At 34.9% G+C, this 20600-nt stretch overlaps 2 protein-coding genes across 6 annotated transcripts; one reads left to right on the forward strand and one right to left on the reverse strand.

The window, feature by feature from the left end:
• Positions 1-405: 405 nt before the first annotated feature.
• LOC109160961 (homologous-pairing protein 2 homolog) lies at positions 406-2908 on the forward strand. 2 transcript variants are annotated; one of them, XR_002050842.1, is made up of 7 exons: positions 406-520; positions 723-748; positions 1662-1929; positions 2082-2152; positions 2250-2438; positions 2527-2695; positions 2751-2908. XR_002050842.1 is itself a non-coding variant. In XM_019309234.1 (6 exons), the coding sequence occupies exons 1-6, from the start codon at positions 493-495 to the stop codon at positions 2623-2625; spliced, it is 681 nt and encodes a 226-aa protein (XP_019164779.1). In that variant the 5' UTR covers positions 406-492; the 3' UTR covers positions 2626-2908. The 2 variants fall into 2 exon arrangements, 1 of the variants encoding a protein (XP_019164779.1); XM_019309234.1 differs by having other exon boundaries at positions 2527-2908.
• Positions 1013-19256, reverse strand: LOC109160958 (serine/threonine-protein kinase prpf4B-like). Of its 4 annotated transcripts, none has more exons than XR_002050839.1 (16): positions 18754-19256; positions 17004-18202; positions 16742-16911; positions 16292-16491; positions 16016-16081; positions 11503-11575; positions 11026-11182; positions 10644-10935; positions 10412-10526; positions 10112-10275; positions 9849-9923; positions 9692-9758; positions 9327-9396; positions 8908-8973; positions 8435-8486; positions 7994-8333 (listed from the first exon to the last, which is right to left on the reverse strand). XR_002050839.1 is itself a non-coding variant. In XM_019309229.1 (15 exons), the coding sequence occupies exons 1-14, from the start codon at positions 19135-19137 to the stop codon at positions 8925-8927; spliced, it is 3195 nt and encodes a 1064-aa protein (XP_019164774.1). In that variant the 5' UTR covers positions 19138-19256; the 3' UTR covers positions 1013-1024; positions 8908-8924. The 4 variants fall into 4 exon arrangements, 2 of the variants coding, with proteins under 2 accessions (XP_019164774.1, XP_019164775.1); XR_002050838.1 differs by having other exon boundaries at positions 9578-9758; XM_019309229.1 differs by lacking the exons at positions 7994-8333; positions 8435-8486 and adding an exon at positions 1013-1024 and having other exon boundaries at positions 9578-9758.
• Positions 19257-20600: the final 1344 nt, after the last annotated feature.

The raw sequence follows: 20600 nt of genomic DNA on the forward strand, positions 1-20600 counted from the left end.
TAAAAATTATTTAAAACTTAAATTTTTTTTATATCAAGTGCAACACCTTCTTCGTCAACTTCATCACTAGTTTTCACTCGAAAATAAAAAGAAACATCACAATTATGGACCCTAATGAGCTGTTATTACTTATTACAGGTCATTAATCGAAACATTATATTAATATATTTATGTGCATAATTATAATTTTTAAAAATTTAAATATTTAATTGACTTCCCGTATAAAGTTTGAAAATTTATTTGACTTTTTTCTAAAATAAATAAATAAATTATTAAAATATTACGGAGTATATGATATTGAATGCAAACAAAAGAGCATTTCATAATTATAACGACGTCGTATCAATGAAATTAACTCTTTTTTCCCTCTCTTATAAGGCACGCCAGAGTTCGTGAGAGCTCATTTTAAAGTATACAAGGGAATTTGCAGATAATTTTCCCGCGGTCTTCTTCTTCTTCTTCACAGTGTGATTCCACTTAACCTTCTGATCGATGCCTCCTAAATCAGATAGCAGTGAAGGCAATTCATCTTTCTCTCTATATTTATATGCGTGTTGCGTGTATGTATTATGTGTGTATATCCAATTAAATGCAAATGGCACCGACATTTAGAAACAAATTCAGAAACTTCGGATTTGGTCATTTCATATCGAGAACCGATTATCAGATCTGTTTATCATTTACGAATGATTTGTTTATTTATTTTGGTTTGCGATTTTCAGGAATTGTGCTCAACTTCGTGAACGAGGTAAGATTCATACTTCTCTTCACGTAATCTGACTCTATTTTCTGATCTTTAGCTTCAAAGTAAGTTCTCGTAGATAGAGTTAGGGCTACCGGCTATGAGGTTCTTTTTTCATTGTTATTTCCGTTTGGCTTCATGATAAACTCTTATCCGTTGGCTTTGCTCTTTTGAGGCTTTGAGCTGATGTTGGATTTGTGAGTTATGTGTTTGATTAGGTTATTCAGTGAAATTTCAAATTTATTTTGCTCTTAGAATGTCCTGTTTATGTGTCTTTCTATTCTCTTCTAAAATGTTGGGTATCTTAAGAGTCATATGTAGGCTGTGCTAGAAGTTTTCTCATCTGGTAGTGTTTCCAAGACATATTTGTACGAGTCATGTGATAATTTTGTGGTAATTATATTTTGAATATATTCCAATATATATGCAATATAGTAGCTGGTAATAATTTTCTGCTGTGGGATTGTTTTGGTAATCTGAATTTTGTTCTCTGAGCCTTGATTTAGATATGGTGAAACCAAATATCGTAAAACTTTAATTAGCATGAGCTAGCTTTAACAATTCCTTTTGATCTATCTTTTTCCGTGTATGAAGTAAATTTTCTGGTCACTAGGTCTCTGTTGAGGATTGCTATGGTAACCACACTTCTATGCAAAGAGCTTTATATATGTGAACTGTGAAGATGGTTGCATATTTTATTGGTATACTCTAATAGTTAAATTCAATGCATGGTGTAACAAAAAGTGATGTTGCTAGTTTTTAGATGTTAATGAAAGATCTATGTGTTCAAAAAAGCATGTGGTATTCATCATTAAAATAAACACTTGTATTTTTACCCTCTTTTTATTGCCATTGTTAAATATTCATTGGCTCTTACATGATGCTTGACTTTTTTTTTTCTTTACTTTTACTTTTCCAGCAAAACAGACCTTTGAATGCTCAAAGTGTGGCCGACTGTCTGCAAAAGTTTAACCTTAAGAAAACTGCAGTACAGAAGGCACTGGACAGTCTTGCTGACAGTGGAAAAATATCATTCAAGGAGTATGGCAAACAAAAGATATATATTGCTCGGCAAGATCAGTTTGATATTCCAGACACTGAAGAGCTTAATCGAATGAAGGAAGAAAATGCCAAGCTGCAAGAGATGCTGGGTGAACAAAGGAGAGAAATCAGTGAGGTTGAGGGAGGTACTTCTTCAAAATCTTTATGCCTTTTGCATAAACAAATCATTTCTAGCTTTCTAATTACTTCTTAATATGAACTTGTGATCGATTCAGTTCTTAAAATAATGTAGCTCAAGTTTCCCTTATACTCCAATGATTTGACACTGCTGTTGCAGAAATTAAAGCTTTGCAATCAAATTTGACACTGGAAGAGATACGTGCTAGGGAAACCAACCAAAGAAACGAGGTTGAAAGGAAGAAAGCTATGAAAAGTTTTTGCCAAAAGGATATATTTTCAACTGAAGGCCTTTTATGTAATATACTGAACTTCTGGTCATTTTCAGGCTGAGGAGATGGAAAAGAAATTGACTAAATTGAGGGAAGGAGTCACCCTAGTGAGCCCAGAAGAGAGAAAAGCTGTGGAGGAATTGTATACTGAAACACTAAATCAGTGGAGAAGGCGTAAGAGAATGTTCAAAGATGTCTGGGATGCTATTACTGAGAACTCACCCAAGGATATCAAGGAATTTAAGGTATTTACACATAGATTCTCTATCCGTTATTTCATTCCAGTGACTAGTCTTTGCAAAGATAAACTTCAATGATCATTCACATTCTCAGGAGGAACTTGGAATCGAGTATGATGAAGATGTTGGTGTCAGTTTGCAGTCTTTTGCTGATCTAATGCAACAAGGAAAGAAGCGTTCTAGGGGCCAGTAAGTGCTTTTTTCGCCCAGAGGTTATTGGAGCTTATATATTCCAAAAGCAGCAGTTCCAGATAATAAAAACAGAAAAGACTTTGAAAGCTAAAACAAAGAGGCAAAAGTTCTTTGCTAATTAAGAACTATTTTGAATATCCTCCAGCTAGGTCAAACAAGCATTAATTATAATTGTAGCTTGCAGTTTTTTAGAATTCTATGGGGCATATTGTTGTCTGATAGAGTGATAGATAATGTGGGATTGTTTATGGCTAAAAGATACTGTGAGGTTGTCAAGCATGTTACATGTGCGGATTTTGAAATCTATGGGTACGCACTACGCAAATCTTAATGTGTAAATTCACTATCCAGGTTACATGTGAAAAATAAATAATTAGAGTGAATGTAAAATAATGTGACATCCTATAACTATTTGAACAAAATTCAAAAAAAGATTTATGAAATTTTACGAAATAATTAACATAGTTTCTTGTTGAGTAATTTTGTAATACTTTTCTATAGACAATTTTACAAAGACTAATTATTTTATTGTTTCACAAATTGTCAATTACTTCTGTTACACATCTTCAAACTAAATTTATGTCAAAACTGTAACGCAATATAGTTATTTGAAATATTCTCACATTTTTTATATTGATTGTTCACTTTGGAACTTATATCACTAAAACATATTTCATATCTTTCAAAATTTACTTAATTATACAATTTGAGATAATTTCGGGGGAGGCATTTGATTTTAATTTCGTGATAATGAAACATCAATTTTTGGTTAAAAAAAGAAAAGGGTAATTTTGTCTCAAAAGTATTTATTTGTCATCCCATTTACTATGAAATTAAAAATACCAATAGAGACACTAAATTCTAATTCAATGAAAATGAAAAAATTACAATTCCCTCAACCGAAAAATTTACTTGTTTTTAAAATTATGTGAGAATGAGATTCTAATTCTCTTCATCAAAACAATGCAAGATTGAGAACATAAATGAATCTAATAGAGTAATAGAGGCGAAAGCAATTGTTATATACTGTGGACCAAGATCTACCATTAATATGGTAAACCCTATCAAAATTAATTACAAATGTAAATGTAATTAATAAATTATTTACCTATTATAATTATCATATGTACATATATTATGTTCATTCAATTTATAAATTATATAATTAACATATTTTCAATTTATTTCCAAGTACATATTTTGACTAAACATGACATTAACTATAGGTACCCGATCTAAAATGATTTTTGACCAGAGCCTGAACCCCATAGCATAAATTGTCATGATAATAAACAAATTTAAAAAAGAGTTCGTACTTAGATTTCAATAAAAGGAGACTTCTCTTTTTAACAGCATGGGCTTAATAGCTTATTCTCACTCTAATTGACATTTGAATCACGGTATATAAATTCATCCTATTTTTTGCAAATCAAATACTCCATCGCATTTTGTATCTGATTCAATTATCAAGGGATTGAAATTATTTTTAATTCAATTTTTCATAATATTAAGTTTAGTATTAGTATATGAAATATATGTATTTAAAAACTACATTAAAAGTATTATTAAACACAATTAAATTGAAAAATAATTTTTAAAACAAATATTAAATAAATTAAACAAAATAAAAAAATCATTTACCAATAAATAATAAACATCACATATAAAATACATAGTAGAGCAACTCAAAACATCCAAACTAATATCAATCCCAAAACGATAAACTTGACAAAGATCTAAAACCAAAACTCAAGGTAAATACTGTTTGCTATATCTTAAGAATCCTTCCTTGATTTATATCTGGAAACAGGTTCAATTGTACCATAATGACAAGTTGATACATATACTTGCCATTTCCTTACCTAGGTATGCTGAGTTGGCCATCGTCAGGAAAGCAATTTTTAACATGAAAAATTCACATAAAAATTGTAACGTCACATTTACTAATGAACAAATTTCCTATTTTTCTACAGAAATGAAAAAGTGCAGGAAAGAAAAATAGAATGTTACTCTTTTTTTAGGTATACTCAGGATTTCCACCGTCGAACACAGTGACTAAGTTGCGTTGTACTCCCTCCAATATGGATAGAATGTTACTCTACATATATATATGGAACAAACACGTCAAATTGTCTCAAGTTAACTTGATCATCTGGTAAATGTACCTTTCTTGCATATAACACAAAAATCCTGTCAGCAAAATATATAATGGGAAACCAAAGACCTTGTGGTCAAGCTATAACTATGACTCTCCCAAATTTGATGTCACAGGTTCAAACTCCAGTGGAGGCATTTACTCCTGCTTCAGTAGGTTGAAAAAGTATATATGAACAAATACTACTCAATATATATATAATGGGGATACCCAGCCATAATATCTACACACTACAGGTTTTGCTAATGATGGCACCCTCACCTGCAGGCCATGGCATAACAACTTGTAGCATTGGCAGCACAAATCAGAATTCTTTGACATGCATCAACAAATTAGCTTATAACATCATTTCGAATATTTTTTTTGACAACTGAGACTACAGTTTTAGTAAGGGGGTCTTAGATGGTGACTCAGATGAGGATGGAGATCAGAATACAGCCATCATAAAGAGAGTAGGAAGTGAAACTCACCTGTTTTATGCTATATATCTCAAGGGAGGGTGCATTATTATTAAATGTAACATGAATTCACCAGTTTGGATTAAGACAGCAAAATATGAACCATAAGCAGCAGTTCAAGAAAATTAAGTAGGTAATCCGTAATCATATGTAGCCATTCAGAAGAAGACTTCAGTAATTTCAATTATTTGCAAGTTTAGGGAAAAGGTCAACTTCCTGCACTGTGTTATGAGAGGATGTACATAGGATAATTTGGAAAACGTGCGACTATAGACAAAAACTGGTTCAATTACAGAAAAATTACAAGCATTATAGACTCCAACATTTCTAACTTGTAAAGGAATTGATATGCTCCAACAGCCTAGCCTAACTTAAGGAAATACATGCATGATAAAAATTTCATAAAGGCCTCATTTAAGTTGTCATGCATATTATAATTTATAATTTATAATATAATTATAATAAGACAGCTATGACTAAGTTATTACATGGGCAAAGCATTGAGAATACAGGATGTAAATCAGAATGGAACCAAACATAAAGTATATATGTTGTCAGTAAAAACAATCTACAGTGAATATCCATCTATAATAATATATTAATACTCTCTAATAAGCTAGACTGAAATTTAAGTATCAAAAGAGTAACACACACATCCATGCTCACAACCATTACCCTGGAGTTTGAATAATGCTACAGTATTTCACTATTACTATCACAATTGTTAATTTGATGTAGCAAAACTGCAAAAGGTCAATCCAAGTTTTGCTAACAATCTTTAATGAATCACCACTCAGATTACATATTTACATCCAACTCATATCAGAGAAAAACAGACCAACAAAAGTTGTGAAACTCAAAAAAGTCAAGATTGCACAAGAATAAATTTTATAGCAAATTTGTATAGATAAATTAGATTCTTTTCAATATTATAACATACCATAATACCATAATTACTGGATGTAGAACACTATATCCCTCTTCATATGCTCATTCTGTCAAAATGAATTACCTTGTTCTTCAGGAGAAAAAGCAGAAAATGAAGAAATCGGAAGAGAATACATAGGGACCAGAGGCAAATTTACTTAAATGCAACTCAGGCTAAGGCAGATCACAGATTGGCCAAAAACCAAAACTAAATGCAGAGAGGAAAGAAATTAAGAGCTCTACATCCAAAATTTCAAAGGGAGGAAAGGCATTGGGAGCTTTTTCATTGCACTGATTTGCTAGTGGCTCCTGGGAAGGAGAAGTAGGTAAAACTTTCTATGTAGCTCTCCTTTCAGGAAATGCTGTCAACCTGAACATCTCATTCTACTTCAGTATACTGTGAACAAAGCAGGTATCATGAACGTGTAGAGGTGCAACGTGAATCATTTAAAGCCTTACTTTATCCTTTTACAGGGGTTTCACAACTTTTGAGGGCATTTGTTTCAAGATAACCTTGCAAGATTACATGTGGAGATCCAGAAAGAGATAGTACAGACGTAAATTATCACATGCTAGAAATTCAAAGTTGACATGCATAGTTGAACAGTCCTAGTATCATAATTAACACATGTTGAAATATGAAGAGATCCTTAGCTACCTCTCAAGCATATATAAATACATGGGCTTTTGCAATATTTCTATCACATCATCACCAATCTAGAAATCAAGTTATCAATCCATTCTAACTCTTGTTTCTTGCTTAACACAAAGAGAATTCTCCTAACGGCATGTCGTGAACTGACTACTGGCTCCTTGCCACCACTGAACCTTACAACTCATTATTCTTAACAGAGATTACCATATTTGCTTGAAAAATAGTGAGCTAATTTGCATAACCACATTACTGCCATGGGTGGTAATGTGGATTCCCATAAGGAAAGAAAATTGAAATAAATGTGTTAGGATAAATTACTAAATATACAGTGCATTCTCAGGAAAAGGGAGAAAAAACAAATTGCCAAACACAGGTATGCAACATTCACCTTGTGATTTTATCATTTTATTTCCAAAGTTATTCACAGAAGACATGTCAACGCAACATCACTACAAATGAAATTATTGGAAATCTATATTCCCAAACACCCTCACTAACAAAGTTACTGGCTATTAATCCAACACCCATGAAATACTAATATTTGGATCTTCTTTAGCATTCAATAGACAAAGCCCTAACCACTAGACAGATTAATATTGAAAAACTTAGATGATGAATGCTACTCATTACATAAAATACTAAGGGGGCATTTGATTCAAACTTCAGAATTGGAATCAAATACTTGGTAACTGTAAAAAAATTAATAAAACCTCTTTGTTTCGTTTGGAGTAAAAGAGAAAATCAAAATTGATAAATGAATGTGTGTGTGCGTGTATAATGCACACTATGTAAGTATGTATTGCATAATATATTTAATGCACACAATATATGTACTCAAATTCCACAACCAACACATGGATAATGGCCTTCTCTTATTTCCTTTACTTCCCTTTTTTTTCAAAGTCCAAAAGGGATGGGGAAGGTATAATGCATTTGTCATCACTAAAAGATTTGAATTTGATATTGGAGTAACAGAAGTGAGGAAAAACAAACAAGGTAATCAAAACCAAACCAAATCTGATAATGCAGTACAAAAGGCATGAAACCAAGCACTCCTCAATAAAATCAAAAGAAAGACTAAAATGTGTGTGTGTGTGTGTGTGTGTGTATTTATTGTATTCATGCATGTGTGCATATAGAAGAAAAAGTAGGAAAAAGTACACCAATAAATAGTGCAACACCATGCATTGACTCCGAGATAGATGGATATGATCAGGATACAAACCTCACAATAATATGGGCCTCATTTTTAGGTCATTCCATCAGAATTTAGAATAGAGCTGATATTATGATAACAGAAACAAGAACATTCTAATGCAACAATAGTATGATAATTGCTTTACCTAATTCCTGATTTCAAGAAATTTATAAAGCAGATGATGATGCTTCATCATTACTGCTCATAACTATAAACAGCAGCAATATGAACGACCAGACAGTTTATCATCAGAAAGTATTTAGTAGAAATGTCATTAGGAGTACTTACTATAATTGCAGAAGCATGGAGCAATACCCTATAAAGAAACAAAGCCATATCAAATACCAATCTTTACATAGCAGAGCAAAAGGTTTCTAAAAAAAAACAAACAGCACAAGAATCAAGGGGTTAACTCACTCCACTTCACAATATCAAGGCTGCATCTGAGCATCTCCTGTCATACATTGCTCTGGAATGACCATTACACGAATCAGATTTAAGGTAATTCAGTAAGAGGACTGACTTGTTTAATTAATTGCTAAAGAAAAAATGCATTGAAGTCCAGGCCACTAATGCAGGGACCTTAAATAGCAAGGCATTGTGTGAAATTAAGGTAATGCAAAATCAACATCCAACCTATATATAATATAGAAGTGCAAAACAGATTCATGCATCTGTTTTAGCATCAATTACAGACAACACACTGCTACACCAGAAAAATAATAATAAGTAACAATAATCAACAAAGTATGAGCATGAAATCCCATACAAAGTAGGGCTAAAATCACAAACAAAGATAACCAAATAATCTATAATTGACATTAAAGGCACAAAGAAAAACCACAGTTAAATGCTTTCATAGTAAGCTCCTATCAAACAAGCCAAGGTACCTTCTCCAGTGTGCCTTTTAAGCATCTAAAGCACTGAATGGTTGCCTCATAATCCTGATAGATATCCTGAATGAAAAACTAAATTAGAATTCCCATGAATTTTAAACAGAAAATAAAACACGAAAAGCAAGAGATACTAAGCACAATATATAATAAAGAACCAGAATTTCTAAATAATAATTCAACAATAAGAAAAATAAATATTAACCCAAAGCAGTAAAATTTTCACATGCCATACAAATAACCATGTGTCTACTAAAATACTTTGAAAATGCTAATCCTGCAAAATTGCAGGAATTCTGTCCAATGTACATCTTATATAATGATAAGGAATTTAAAATTTGCACTTTTAAGCTCTCTAATGGTCACCATAAAGAATTGAGTACAAAAGGAGAAACGCCTTTGGCAAGTTATCTTACAATAGAAACAGAAAATATTCCACCGAAAGAACTGCCAAGAAAGAGGCCTCTCCCCAATCAGATATCTTCTCTGCCAAATTCAACCATGTCAAACACTGGCCAAACTCCAAGCTCTTAAGCCAGCACAGAGGGTCAAAACAGATTAATGCTCAATAATTAGAGGAATTATTGTGAAGTTAGATATCACAGTTCTACAACAATCTATGGTGACAGCATGTCTAGCTAGAAAATCATCATCAGTGTTCACTTGCCCGTGATGAATGGATGACTTAATGCCTGAGAAACTGTGAGTCTCTTATCTGGATCTAGCACAAAAATTCTGTCAAGAAGATCTTTAAAATGTGTTAACATCTTCGGATCCTCACCAGGAGAACCTGAAATTATTGCACCAATATCTCTTGGTCTGATATTAACAATCAACTTCCGTATCGCCTGCACACCCAATCAAATAAAAAGTCCATTGAAAGTTCTAATCAATAACCTGGAAAATGCAATAAAGAACCACGAACATTACAACCTTACCTTCTTTGTAACAGGGTCCTCTTCAGTGGCATAAAAATTGAGATCTTGATCAAAATGTTGGTCAGTAAATGCTCCCTGTAATAGTTGAGAATGATCAATTCATCTTTTGACATAGGTACAAAATCCATGCACAGTGGCAGCTACAATCATACTACACTATCAACAAACTAAAAACCAGGTTGCATTCAAGCTATGAAAACTCACTAGACAGATTTGAATGCAGAGGGAAGGGAATCACACATTAAATAACCAATCAAACTAACCTTTCGAAGCATCTTTTTTGGAAATGGACCTTTCAACTCCATATGAAGACGAAGCATGTCATTGTTCGTAGGGCCAGGAAAAAGAACTTTCCCAGTGTAAAGTTCAAATATACAGCAACCAACTGACCACATATCAATTGGATGGTCATAGGGCAAGCCCAAAACTGCAACAGGAAGAAAGAGCTAAGTGAACTGATAATCAGATTACAAAGGATTCAGAAAGAAACAACATATAAATGCAACTAGCAGAAAAAGTTAAACATAAAACAACAGTTGAAAATCATACAAAAAAATACTTACTTATCTCTGGAGCACGATAAAAACGGCTCACAAGGTATGGAGTGATATCATTCTTCCCCGCAAACATGGCATTACCAAAATCACAAAGCTTCAGCACATTTTTTGCTTCATTCACCTGCCAAAGCAAATGCAGTGAGATGTAATTATGTAAGTGATACAACAAGATTAAAATGGAGCAACAGATGAAAACCTAGAGACGAAAATACATAGAGAGGGGGTTAAGTTCAAATACCAGCATGTTATCTGGTTTAATATCAGAGTGAAGAACACCACAGTTCTTTAAATGTTTCAAAGAAATGAATAGTTGTTTTGCATATGTCCTCACAGCAGTAAGTTTTAGTCCAATATTACGGCCAAACTTCTTTAAAACCTCACGTAGATTCATATGAAGAGACTCAAAAACCAAGCACAGATGATTCCGGTACTTGAAGCTAGAAAGAAAACGAACACAGTGGCGCCGGTCTTCAGGATCTGCACCAACCAACTTCTTCAATATCACCAACTCTTCCATACCTGCCTTATACCTAAGTGTTGCATCACAAAGAAATCAGGATTGCTAATAAAAGCAGGGAAACTGTAAGACAGGAACAGGCAAAAGAATAAAGCACACATACATTGTGTCATTATTACGTATCATTTTAATCGCAACCTCTTCAGGGTCACCAGGTTTAGCTTTGAGATCTCTAGCACGGACAACTGTGGAGAACACACCTTTTCCATGTGAAGCAATAATTTCATATCGGCCATCAAGTACTTCTCCAAAACGGTAACCTATGTATCAAAAGTTATAAAAGATGAAAAAACATTAGAAACAAGATGTACAACAAATGAGAGAATTTTACACCATAAAGGAATCAAGAAAATTTCAAAAAAATCATCTGAAACAAAATGAAACCATTTTCATTTGTTCAATTGCCTCACAAGATATTCAAACTATTGCATAATGGTCAGAAGCTAAAGACCAAAACTATGGTACTTGGTTGTGACAATCTATTTTTCTCTGAATATGTACTAAAGAGTTCATCTCATACTACAAAAACACTCCAACAATAAAGACAAAGAATAACTGTAACATCAAGCAGTTAACTTACTATAATAGCCTTCTGCATCATCCCAGTTATCATGCAGGCCATTACGCTCAATCATCAAACCATCTCCTTTACCCTGACATATGAAAGAAAAAACTAAAACTGAGAATATGGGGGGAAAAACAAACAAAAAAAAAAACTTAAACTTCCAGTAACTAATATAATCACCATATCAAGTAAAAACAAATCCAGTAACTGATTAATACAAAAGAATCACAAAAATTCTAGATACCAATATAGAATTTCTTTTGCTCATGTTACAAAGAGAAGGGGGAAAACAGGAAAAGGAGAAGAGTTAAACATCCAAGTTATTAGGAAAAATAAGATATCTTCCAAATTATTTAGTAGGCATAAGCCTGTTTTTCAGTGCTTTCCTCTTTATGGTCTGTTGCAGGGTAGAAACTAGGAGAATAAAGGTGACTCATGAATGAGCAGTAGCTTGCTTAAAACAATAGAGTACAATACCAAAGCTATCATTTAAAAATAAAAATCACATCAAATCCAATATTGTCTTCCAAGTTCCACCCCAACACATTCTCAAATGAGAGCTTAAACTGTTAATTGGTCACATTATGTTACATATCCAAAATGTCCGGATTTTGATGTTATTAACGAATTTTATGTGTAATTAAAGAAACCACTGAATCTACAAGTCTGCAACAACTAGAAACTTCAAGAAATCTTGGAACCAAGTCAACCAACCAATACTAAGTACAATCCAAAATCATTCAGTTTTGTAATTCCTTCTTTGAAAAGTATTAGGGTATTGACAGATAGCTGATGAATGGATTAATCAAAAAAAATTGCTCATATAATGTTGTTACTGCATTTGGTTCAAAAAGAAAAAACGTTTTAGTTTGTTGAAGAAACTAATAACATAAATACATTTGGATTCATATTTTGTGTAGGCAAATGGTGGATGGGTTGGTGAATATGAGTTCCACTGGAAAGTGGGAGAGTGAGACCCAAAGGTGCAGCAGAGTATGTCGAGAGAAGTGGGAAAGGGGATACACCGTGGAGGTGGTATTATGGGGGTAAGTAGTTGAGCTTTCATAATAGGCCAAGTGATGTGTATGTGGAGGACAGCAGACAGCAGTCAAAGGGTGGTGAGAAGAGTATGGGGTATATCGGGGAAGGTGAGCTATGGTCAATCACGTAAGGCAGCAACGAAATGTATGTGCCTATGTGGGGTAATCAAGAGAGATATAGAAGAGTAAGGTTAGGGAAAATAGCTAGGCAGGGTCAAAGTTTGGCAAGTGTGGTGTTGGTCAAGAAATGTATGACATAAAGTAGGCCAAGCCTACTACCATTTAAGTAGGAGGTGTTATGATCACAGCCAAATGAACGAGTCACAGGGCGATTAACACTATGATGAGAGTTGAATTGAAGGAATAAGGGAGGAAAGGCAAAAGCTGAATTTCATTGAAAAACAAGATACTGGGAATGTTTTGAAAGTGTTCATACCTCTGTTTTTATCTTACTTAACTTCCTTGTCTCTCTTATTAGTATGAAAATCCCCTTTATATAGGAAGTTACACAAAATCGATGAAGATGGAAAGCAAAATTATTAGACATCTATAAAGGAAATAAATCAAATTCAAATAGCAAAGATATTTTAGAACAAATTAATCAATCTCCTAATTTTCATATCATCAATCCCCTCTGAGAGATCAAGCTTGAAATTAGAAATAGTGGGAATGGTGTATTCCGGCGCTTTTGGTTCAATTGGCTCGTCTTCCACTTCGTCATTAAAGTTGAGCATGTATAGTTGTTGTTTGCAACAATGGCCATTTACCCATGGGTCATCACAATTATAACATTTGCCCATTTTTCTCCATTCCAACATATGCTCTATTGAGAGACGCTTGATGTGTGGGGGCTTGAAAGGAGGTTGCTAACAAGATTGCAAAAAGGCGCTAGTCGGGCGTCTGGGGGGCGCCAAGCGCCTAGGTGCAGCCTAGGCGGCCCAGTAATAATAATAATAATAATAAAATAATAATAGGCTCCAACCGCTCGACACAGTCCACAGGCCTGAGCGTCGTGCCCGTCATCCAAAGCTTCCAACCGTCCACTCGCCACAACCACACTCCACGTTGTCGTCGTCACCACAATCGTCCAACCTAGAGGTTTGCGACTCGGCCAAGTGGGGGCCAGTTGGGTGTCTAGTCCGCCAACAAAAAGGCGCCTAGGGGTGAAATCCCCTCAGCCTAGGAGCGCCTAGCCGATTTTTACAACACCTGGTTTATATTTTACGGTGATAGTATTTCTAGATGGAGTACCAGCCCATTGGAGACTATTGTGGCGGTGGTGCCAAATTGCCTAGTAATTGTGCTTTGCAAGCATAGTCACGATCTACATTGATGGCTTGGCTTCATCCAATGAAACAAGTCTACTTCGTTCAACATCAATTTGGAGAACTTCATCTAAACCGGCTATGAATAAATCCACTTGTTGGTCATATCAAACTTTATTTGTCCTCGCAAGCATCGTTTGAAAATTGTCCTTGTATTCGTCTAGGTATTTGCCACTTTGCTTCAATTTGGCAAACTCCCCAAGAAGATTAAGGCTTCAAGGCAGACTAAAACAAAGGGTGCATACATCTCTGAAGGTTTGCACAATAAATATTTGCCATCATGGATCCTTCTTGTGTACCAAAGTAGGGTCGTCTACATCATGTGGAAGCTTACTTTCTCGTGCTCCAGCATATGTATTGGGTACAAAATACAGTATGCAAGGGTGTAGCCAAACCAACGTGTCTTCCTTACCTAAAAAAGTAGGACATCCCACTTGGTGTAGCGCATTTGTGGCGTAACTTCATATGGGTGTGGGTGCGACCGGTGGCATTGTCTACCACAATCATTGATGGCTTTGAAGGAGATGGGTGGCTATTTTGTTTGACCAACAAGGTTACCACTAATTTGCCAAAGTTGTCTACTGCATTGGTCAAGGTTTGGACTGAGTTTGCTACAACTTCAATTTTTTAATGGATGTTTGCATTGATTGCATTGAAGTTTGGAGAGCCTAGACTTCTGCTTGCAATGTCATCCATTTTGTTTCCCAACAACAAAACCAAAATGTTATGATCACAGGCAAACGCATTAGGCGATTAACACTTCTAGAGGTTGTTAGCGATCGGCCTCTGTTGAGAGATGAATTGAATGAACGAGGGAGAAAAAGCAAAAGCTTAATTTAATTGGAGAACAAGATATTGAGAACATGGTTGAAAAAATCGCTAGGTGCTCCTCGGGCACTCGGGGGCGCCTGGTGCTCTAGGCGGTGATTAATCGGTGCCTAAGCGCCCGTGTATTTTTTATTTTATTTTTTATTTTTAAAAATTTGTTTAAAATTTTGTAATGTTTTAAGACTTGATAATTATAAACTATTAATACTAAAATATTAAATATTAACCTTAAAAACATCTAGAGTTTGAACAATTTAGGGTTACTTCACTCAAAACGATGTCGTATTGAGTGAAATAACCCATTTAAAAAAGAAGGGAACAATAGCTAATCGGCCAAGTAAGCGACCTTGTCGATGCCTAGACAGCCTAGTCAGTCGGTGCCTAGGAGTCCTAGCTTAGGCGGCCGCCTAAACCACCGATTATGGTGATACGCTAGGCGGCCAGCCAGCGCCTAGGTGGGTTTTTGCAACACTATTCTAAGAATTCTGAGAGTCTGGCCAGCTTTGTTTTTATATCTTAAATTCTTGTTTGTCCCTTTTATTATTATGATGGAAATTACATTTATATAGAAGGATTACAAAGAGTGAATAAAATTTAAAAGGAAGGGAGAATCACCATGGCTCCTTACGACAATTATTAGACATCTATAAAGGAAATAAATCAAATTCAAATAGCAAAGATATTTTAGAATCAATTAATCAATCTCCTTATTTTCCTGTTTCATATCACAAGGTCAAGAGATTAAAAAAAACAATTGTCTAACAATCCACTGAGAAAGATGACTCTAACGGTGGAAGCAAGGGTAAAGTCAAAGTAGGGTCAAGGAACTGGGTTGGATGGAGATTTAGACATTTAGTTGCTGGTGCTTGATGTTAAAAACAAAAACAGAAAAATGCAACTTTCTGTTTTCAAAAAAGGCCTTATTGAAGACCAAAACAAAACAAAATTGAAACTTGCCAAACAGCACCTTAATAATCAGGTTGCTTCCATGATCCCACAAACAAATTGTAGTTGACTCATGGTTTTTAACAAGTATACATATTTGTTGTAGATTTCGTGAAGTTCATAATTACACATTAACAATGACATTATGCAATGATTTGGCATTAATCCCACATTTTAAGAAATGTATTCTTCCATTTTGTTACCTTATCTTTCATACCATTTTAGAATAACAGTTTTTAAAAATAATACAATATTTTGGATATCCTCCAACTGGCATACATTTACACATACGCACACAAATATGTAAATACAACATGAAAACTTCAAAAGATGGGTGAAAGGAAAGCAAAACTAAAAGGTTGGCATGCACTAGCCAAATCTAGAACTTACAGTTTTATGTACTGCAGGTGATTCTCCAAATATGTCATCACAGAACATGTCATTTGATCTCTCACTCTGCAACATACAACAATTACAGAACAGCCAATGAGTTATATTAGCCTTAAAAATTAATAAAGAAACTGACAGGCACCCCAAGAAGAGGTACATTTCTCTTGAAAAATGAACACTGAGAACTCTTCAAAAAAATGAAGTCCTGAAAGAATTCATTATGCAAATAGAGAACAGGAGAAATCAATTACAGTATCATAATGGAAATTGGTATACCTTCGGAGTGCCCTGTCCCAAACCACCAGCTCCAGAATTCTGATCATTTGTAGCAAACCCTTCTTGGTTAGGTGATTTCCCAACAGAAATTACTTTGTCACCAGAACGGCTTTCTCCACCTTCAGCTCTGCCATCAACAGCTTCTGGCATATGGTTTCCACCAACTTCAAGCTCAGAAGAATGCTCAATTACCTCCTTAGCTGTTCATTACAGATAAATTCACTGTTATAGAAGCACTAATCTAGATCCCCATACATGGAGAAGCACAAAAAAATGTAGAATAAATCTCTCTGAATAACTGCAAATGATTGTCACAATCCAGTTATACAAGCAAGGGTGAAAAGAGGGAGATAGTTTAAACAAAGTTGCAAAACAAGGATTTTTGTAATTGCATATTAAGAAAAGTAAATCAACCCAAACAGGTTAAAACATCTTAAGAGAGGGACTTGCCAGTGTCTTCCAATTGAGTTTTAGGATGCAACTGTAGATTCTTATACTTTTCAAGTATGGCTAGCTTGCGCTTCCTACTCTCCTCCTTAATCCTGTCTAGTTCTTCCTCTTCTTCGTGTTCAGCAAGTTGAAATGAAATCTCTTCCTGATAGTCCTGTTCATCCTCATCTCTGCAACCCACCAAAACCAGAAGCCATCAAAGATAATGCCCATTGAAGAATATTATCTATATTGCAAACAACGAATGCATAAAAAAAGACACCTTTTAGATATATCAGTTTCAATTTCATGAAGTTTTTGGTCAGAAATCTTTATTACTGGATCATTTTTCTTCTCTCTGTGGCCAGTCCCATCATCCTTTATGCGCCTGGAAGCACTATACTTATCTCGATCACCATAGCTACTACCAAGATCATCATATTTATTGGTCCTGCGGTATCTATCAGTCTCCTTGTCCCTCTCTTTGTCCCTACTTCTACCTCTGCTGCTTTCCCTATCACTTTCCCACCTACTCTCCCTCTCCCTCTTGCGGTCATTATCCCATTGCCTGTCCCTATAATTATCCCTTTCCCTCTCCCTCTCTCTCTCACGAGCTCTATCTCTTTCTATTTCCTTTTCCCTTACCCTCTCCCTCTCATGAGCTCTATCTTCTTCTATTTCCTTTTCCCTTACCCTCCCCCTCTCATGAGCTCTACCTCTTTCCATTTCCTTTTGCCTTACCCTCTCCCTTTCCCTATTTCTCTCAGTTACTCTGTCTCCTTCATTTCCTTGTGTCCTTCCCCTCTCCCTGTCTCTATTTTTTGTTCGATCCCTATCAATCTCTCGGCTTCCTTCCCTATACCTTTCAGCAGTCTCATGACTATGAAACCTGTCATCTTGGCTACTATATCTGCTACGACTAGAACTGCGCTCTCTTTCTTTTTCCTTCAAAAAACCTTGGCTGCCATGGCAATAGTCTCTGATGAGTCCAGTCACTCTTTCATAATCCTTATCACCCTTATATTTCCTATCCTTATAAAATACACCCTCTGGCTTATGAAACACTTCTGAAATAGAAACCTCCTCAGAAGTGCTTTGAGATTGTGGCAATCCTCTAGACCGATCAGGTGACTTTGAATCCTTCCCATAAGGACCCTCATCTTCATATCCATCACGAGGTAATGCAACCTTGGCAGTCTTGCGTCTCTTCCCAGCATTGTCAGGTGTCAAAGATCTTTTCCTGTCCTTTAAATCATTTCTATCACCATAGTAATGCTTCTGTGTCCTACTTTCTTCAATAGGAGAACATTTTCCCTCATGTTTGTGGCGCTCACCGACTAAGTTCCCATTGGCAAGATATTTTTCACTAAAAATTCCTTCCCAACTCAACCCCTCATGATTCTTACTTCTGTCAGCTTCTTCCACTTTCTTTTCAATGGGCATACCAAAATTAGGCCCTTCAGCATGAGCTTCATGATGGTCCTGCAAATGAAATATCAGATAAAAAGGATTAAATTGGAAAAGTCTCTGGTACATAGATGAAAAGCACCAATTATTGCTTACTGAGCAAATGAAAGCCATCACACTTCAAGACAAATCTACAGTGGCATTGCCCTGGGAATATAGTGTAATAGTGTGGTGCAAAGTTCTAAATGGAACACAAATTCTGATATCCATGCCGTGCAAACAGGTTTCTAACATACTTACACACCGGCATACCCACAGTTAAAACACCATCATAACCGGAAATCAAACAAATACCCGGTTCAGTTTGCTTGGGGCTTGCTAGAAAAGAGAGAAAACTTAGAAGGAAAAAAAAATTGCATTGCAAAGGAATGTGGGGAAAAAAAATCAAATGTTTTTGTACTCAAACCACCATTTATTTATTTTTATTTTTTTTAAAAGGAAATTTGTCAATTCTGAAATTCAAAATTCTTTAGCAGCAACTGTCCCATAAACCAAACTGAAGACTCAATAAATAATGTAAATAGCAGTCAAACTTAGAAAGAGACGATGAGGGGAGCTGAACACACCATGTCCGAGCTCAATTTCTTGTTCTCAATATCTTCAGCAACATCATAAGCAGCAGAAGTAGGTGGAACATCGTCCTCAATAATCTCTCCTTCCTCCATATCATAATCGATCCCCAAATTCGAACTGCTCATAGCCACACCCACTGCTCCGCTTCCAAGGACCTCCTTTCCGCCCTCAGTTTCAACCTCAGCCTCCTTAACCTCCGTTTCGAGTTTCGAATCAATCTCTTCGTGCTTCTTTCCGTGGTGGCGATGGTGGCGACGCCGGTGGTGGTGGTGGTGGTGACCGTGCTTACGACGCTTCGAAGGCTCGTCAGTTTCGACATCGGAATGAGAGGAACGGTGGTGCTTGCGACGAGCAGGGTCACTGGAATCACTGGTCATGTTGGCTGGAATTGAATTGGGTTTGCAAGAATTAGGGTTTGGCTCTGCAGAGAGTTCGCTAAACGGGTGAGAAATTCCTTTCGGGTTCGAAATTCAGATACATCCGCGTTCGGTATAAACTACGAGACTACGAGTATAAAGGACGATGACAATAATTATGCAAATTAATGTAAGGGATATTATTTTATGATAAAATTGTATTTTTAATCCTTTAATTATTTATTTTAATTCTTAACTTTTATTATTATTAATAAATAATAAGTAATAAATATATAAATTTAAAAAACTGCATTTTTTTAAGTATCGACTCTATTACAGTTTTAATTTCTTTTTAGTCACTCCATGTCATTTAAGTTTTTTCATGGTTTTTTGTCACGACTACTTCGATGAAGGTGAGAGAGAAAAGGAAAACAATGTTGGATGATATAGAAATTAAAAAGAAAATTGCTAATTTACACGCCCATTGCACGTGTTATCTGGGCGCAATTAATAAGCCTAACGGGCTAACATCATGCTTAATTTAGTCATCGACTATTGTGGCATTGCTATATTTAAAAATATCGTAAATATCAAATGATATAATATCATACTCATAGAAGTATGTTCGAACTATGAGTTACGATATTGAAACACAGTGATATTCTTAAATTGACATATAACAAAGGAAAAAATTCATACACATATCCTAACTCATATTTCTATGAGTTACGATATTACATAATTTGATATTTACAATATTTATAATGTGTTTGAAATATGAGTTACGATATGTGTAAAGGCCTTTTTCCTTTATTATTTCAATTCTATCGATAAATTAATGAAATTTTTAACTGAAGACTAATGGTGGCAATCAAATAAAAGTCATTGGTTATATTTAATATGGCAAAATTAAAATGATAGGACTAAATGTGGCAATGCCACTATAGTCGATAACTAAAAGTGAAAGTTGCTCAAAATCATGGATGTAATATGACAAAATTAAAAGAATATGACTGAATGTGACAATGCCACAATAGTCAATGACTAAATGTTCAATGTCATGTATATAATACGGCAAAATTAAAAGAATAAAACTAAATGTGACAATGCTACAAATAGTTGATGACTAAAAGTGGATGCTTTATTCAAAACTTTAGAGTGCACTTTTACAAAACTACATAATACATATGTTGATACATCTAAAAAATTAAATCCAAAACTAAATCATATATAATATTACCAGGACTATGTGGTCCAATGGTACCCGGGTTGGATTTTCATTAGGAAGGTTGTGAGTTCAAGCCTTAATGGAGGCGTTATTAGCTTTTTGTGTTTCAGTAGGTTGAGAAAGTATATGAACAGATACTACAATGTAATAGAGCTAGTAGCATTCAAAAAAAAAAAATCATATATAATATTAAACCCCCTAAATGGTTTTAGTTGAGGCTATGGCTATCAAAGGGGCAGGTTTATTCAGACTGCCA

The sequence above is a fragment of the Ipomoea nil genome, unplaced genomic scaffold (genome assembly GCF_001879475.1).
Source record: "Ipomoea nil cultivar Tokyo-kokei standard unplaced genomic scaffold, Asagao_1.1 scaffold2921, whole genome shotgun sequence".
Classification (NCBI taxonomy): Eukaryota; Viridiplantae; Streptophyta; class Magnoliopsida; order Solanales; family Convolvulaceae; genus Ipomoea; species Ipomoea nil.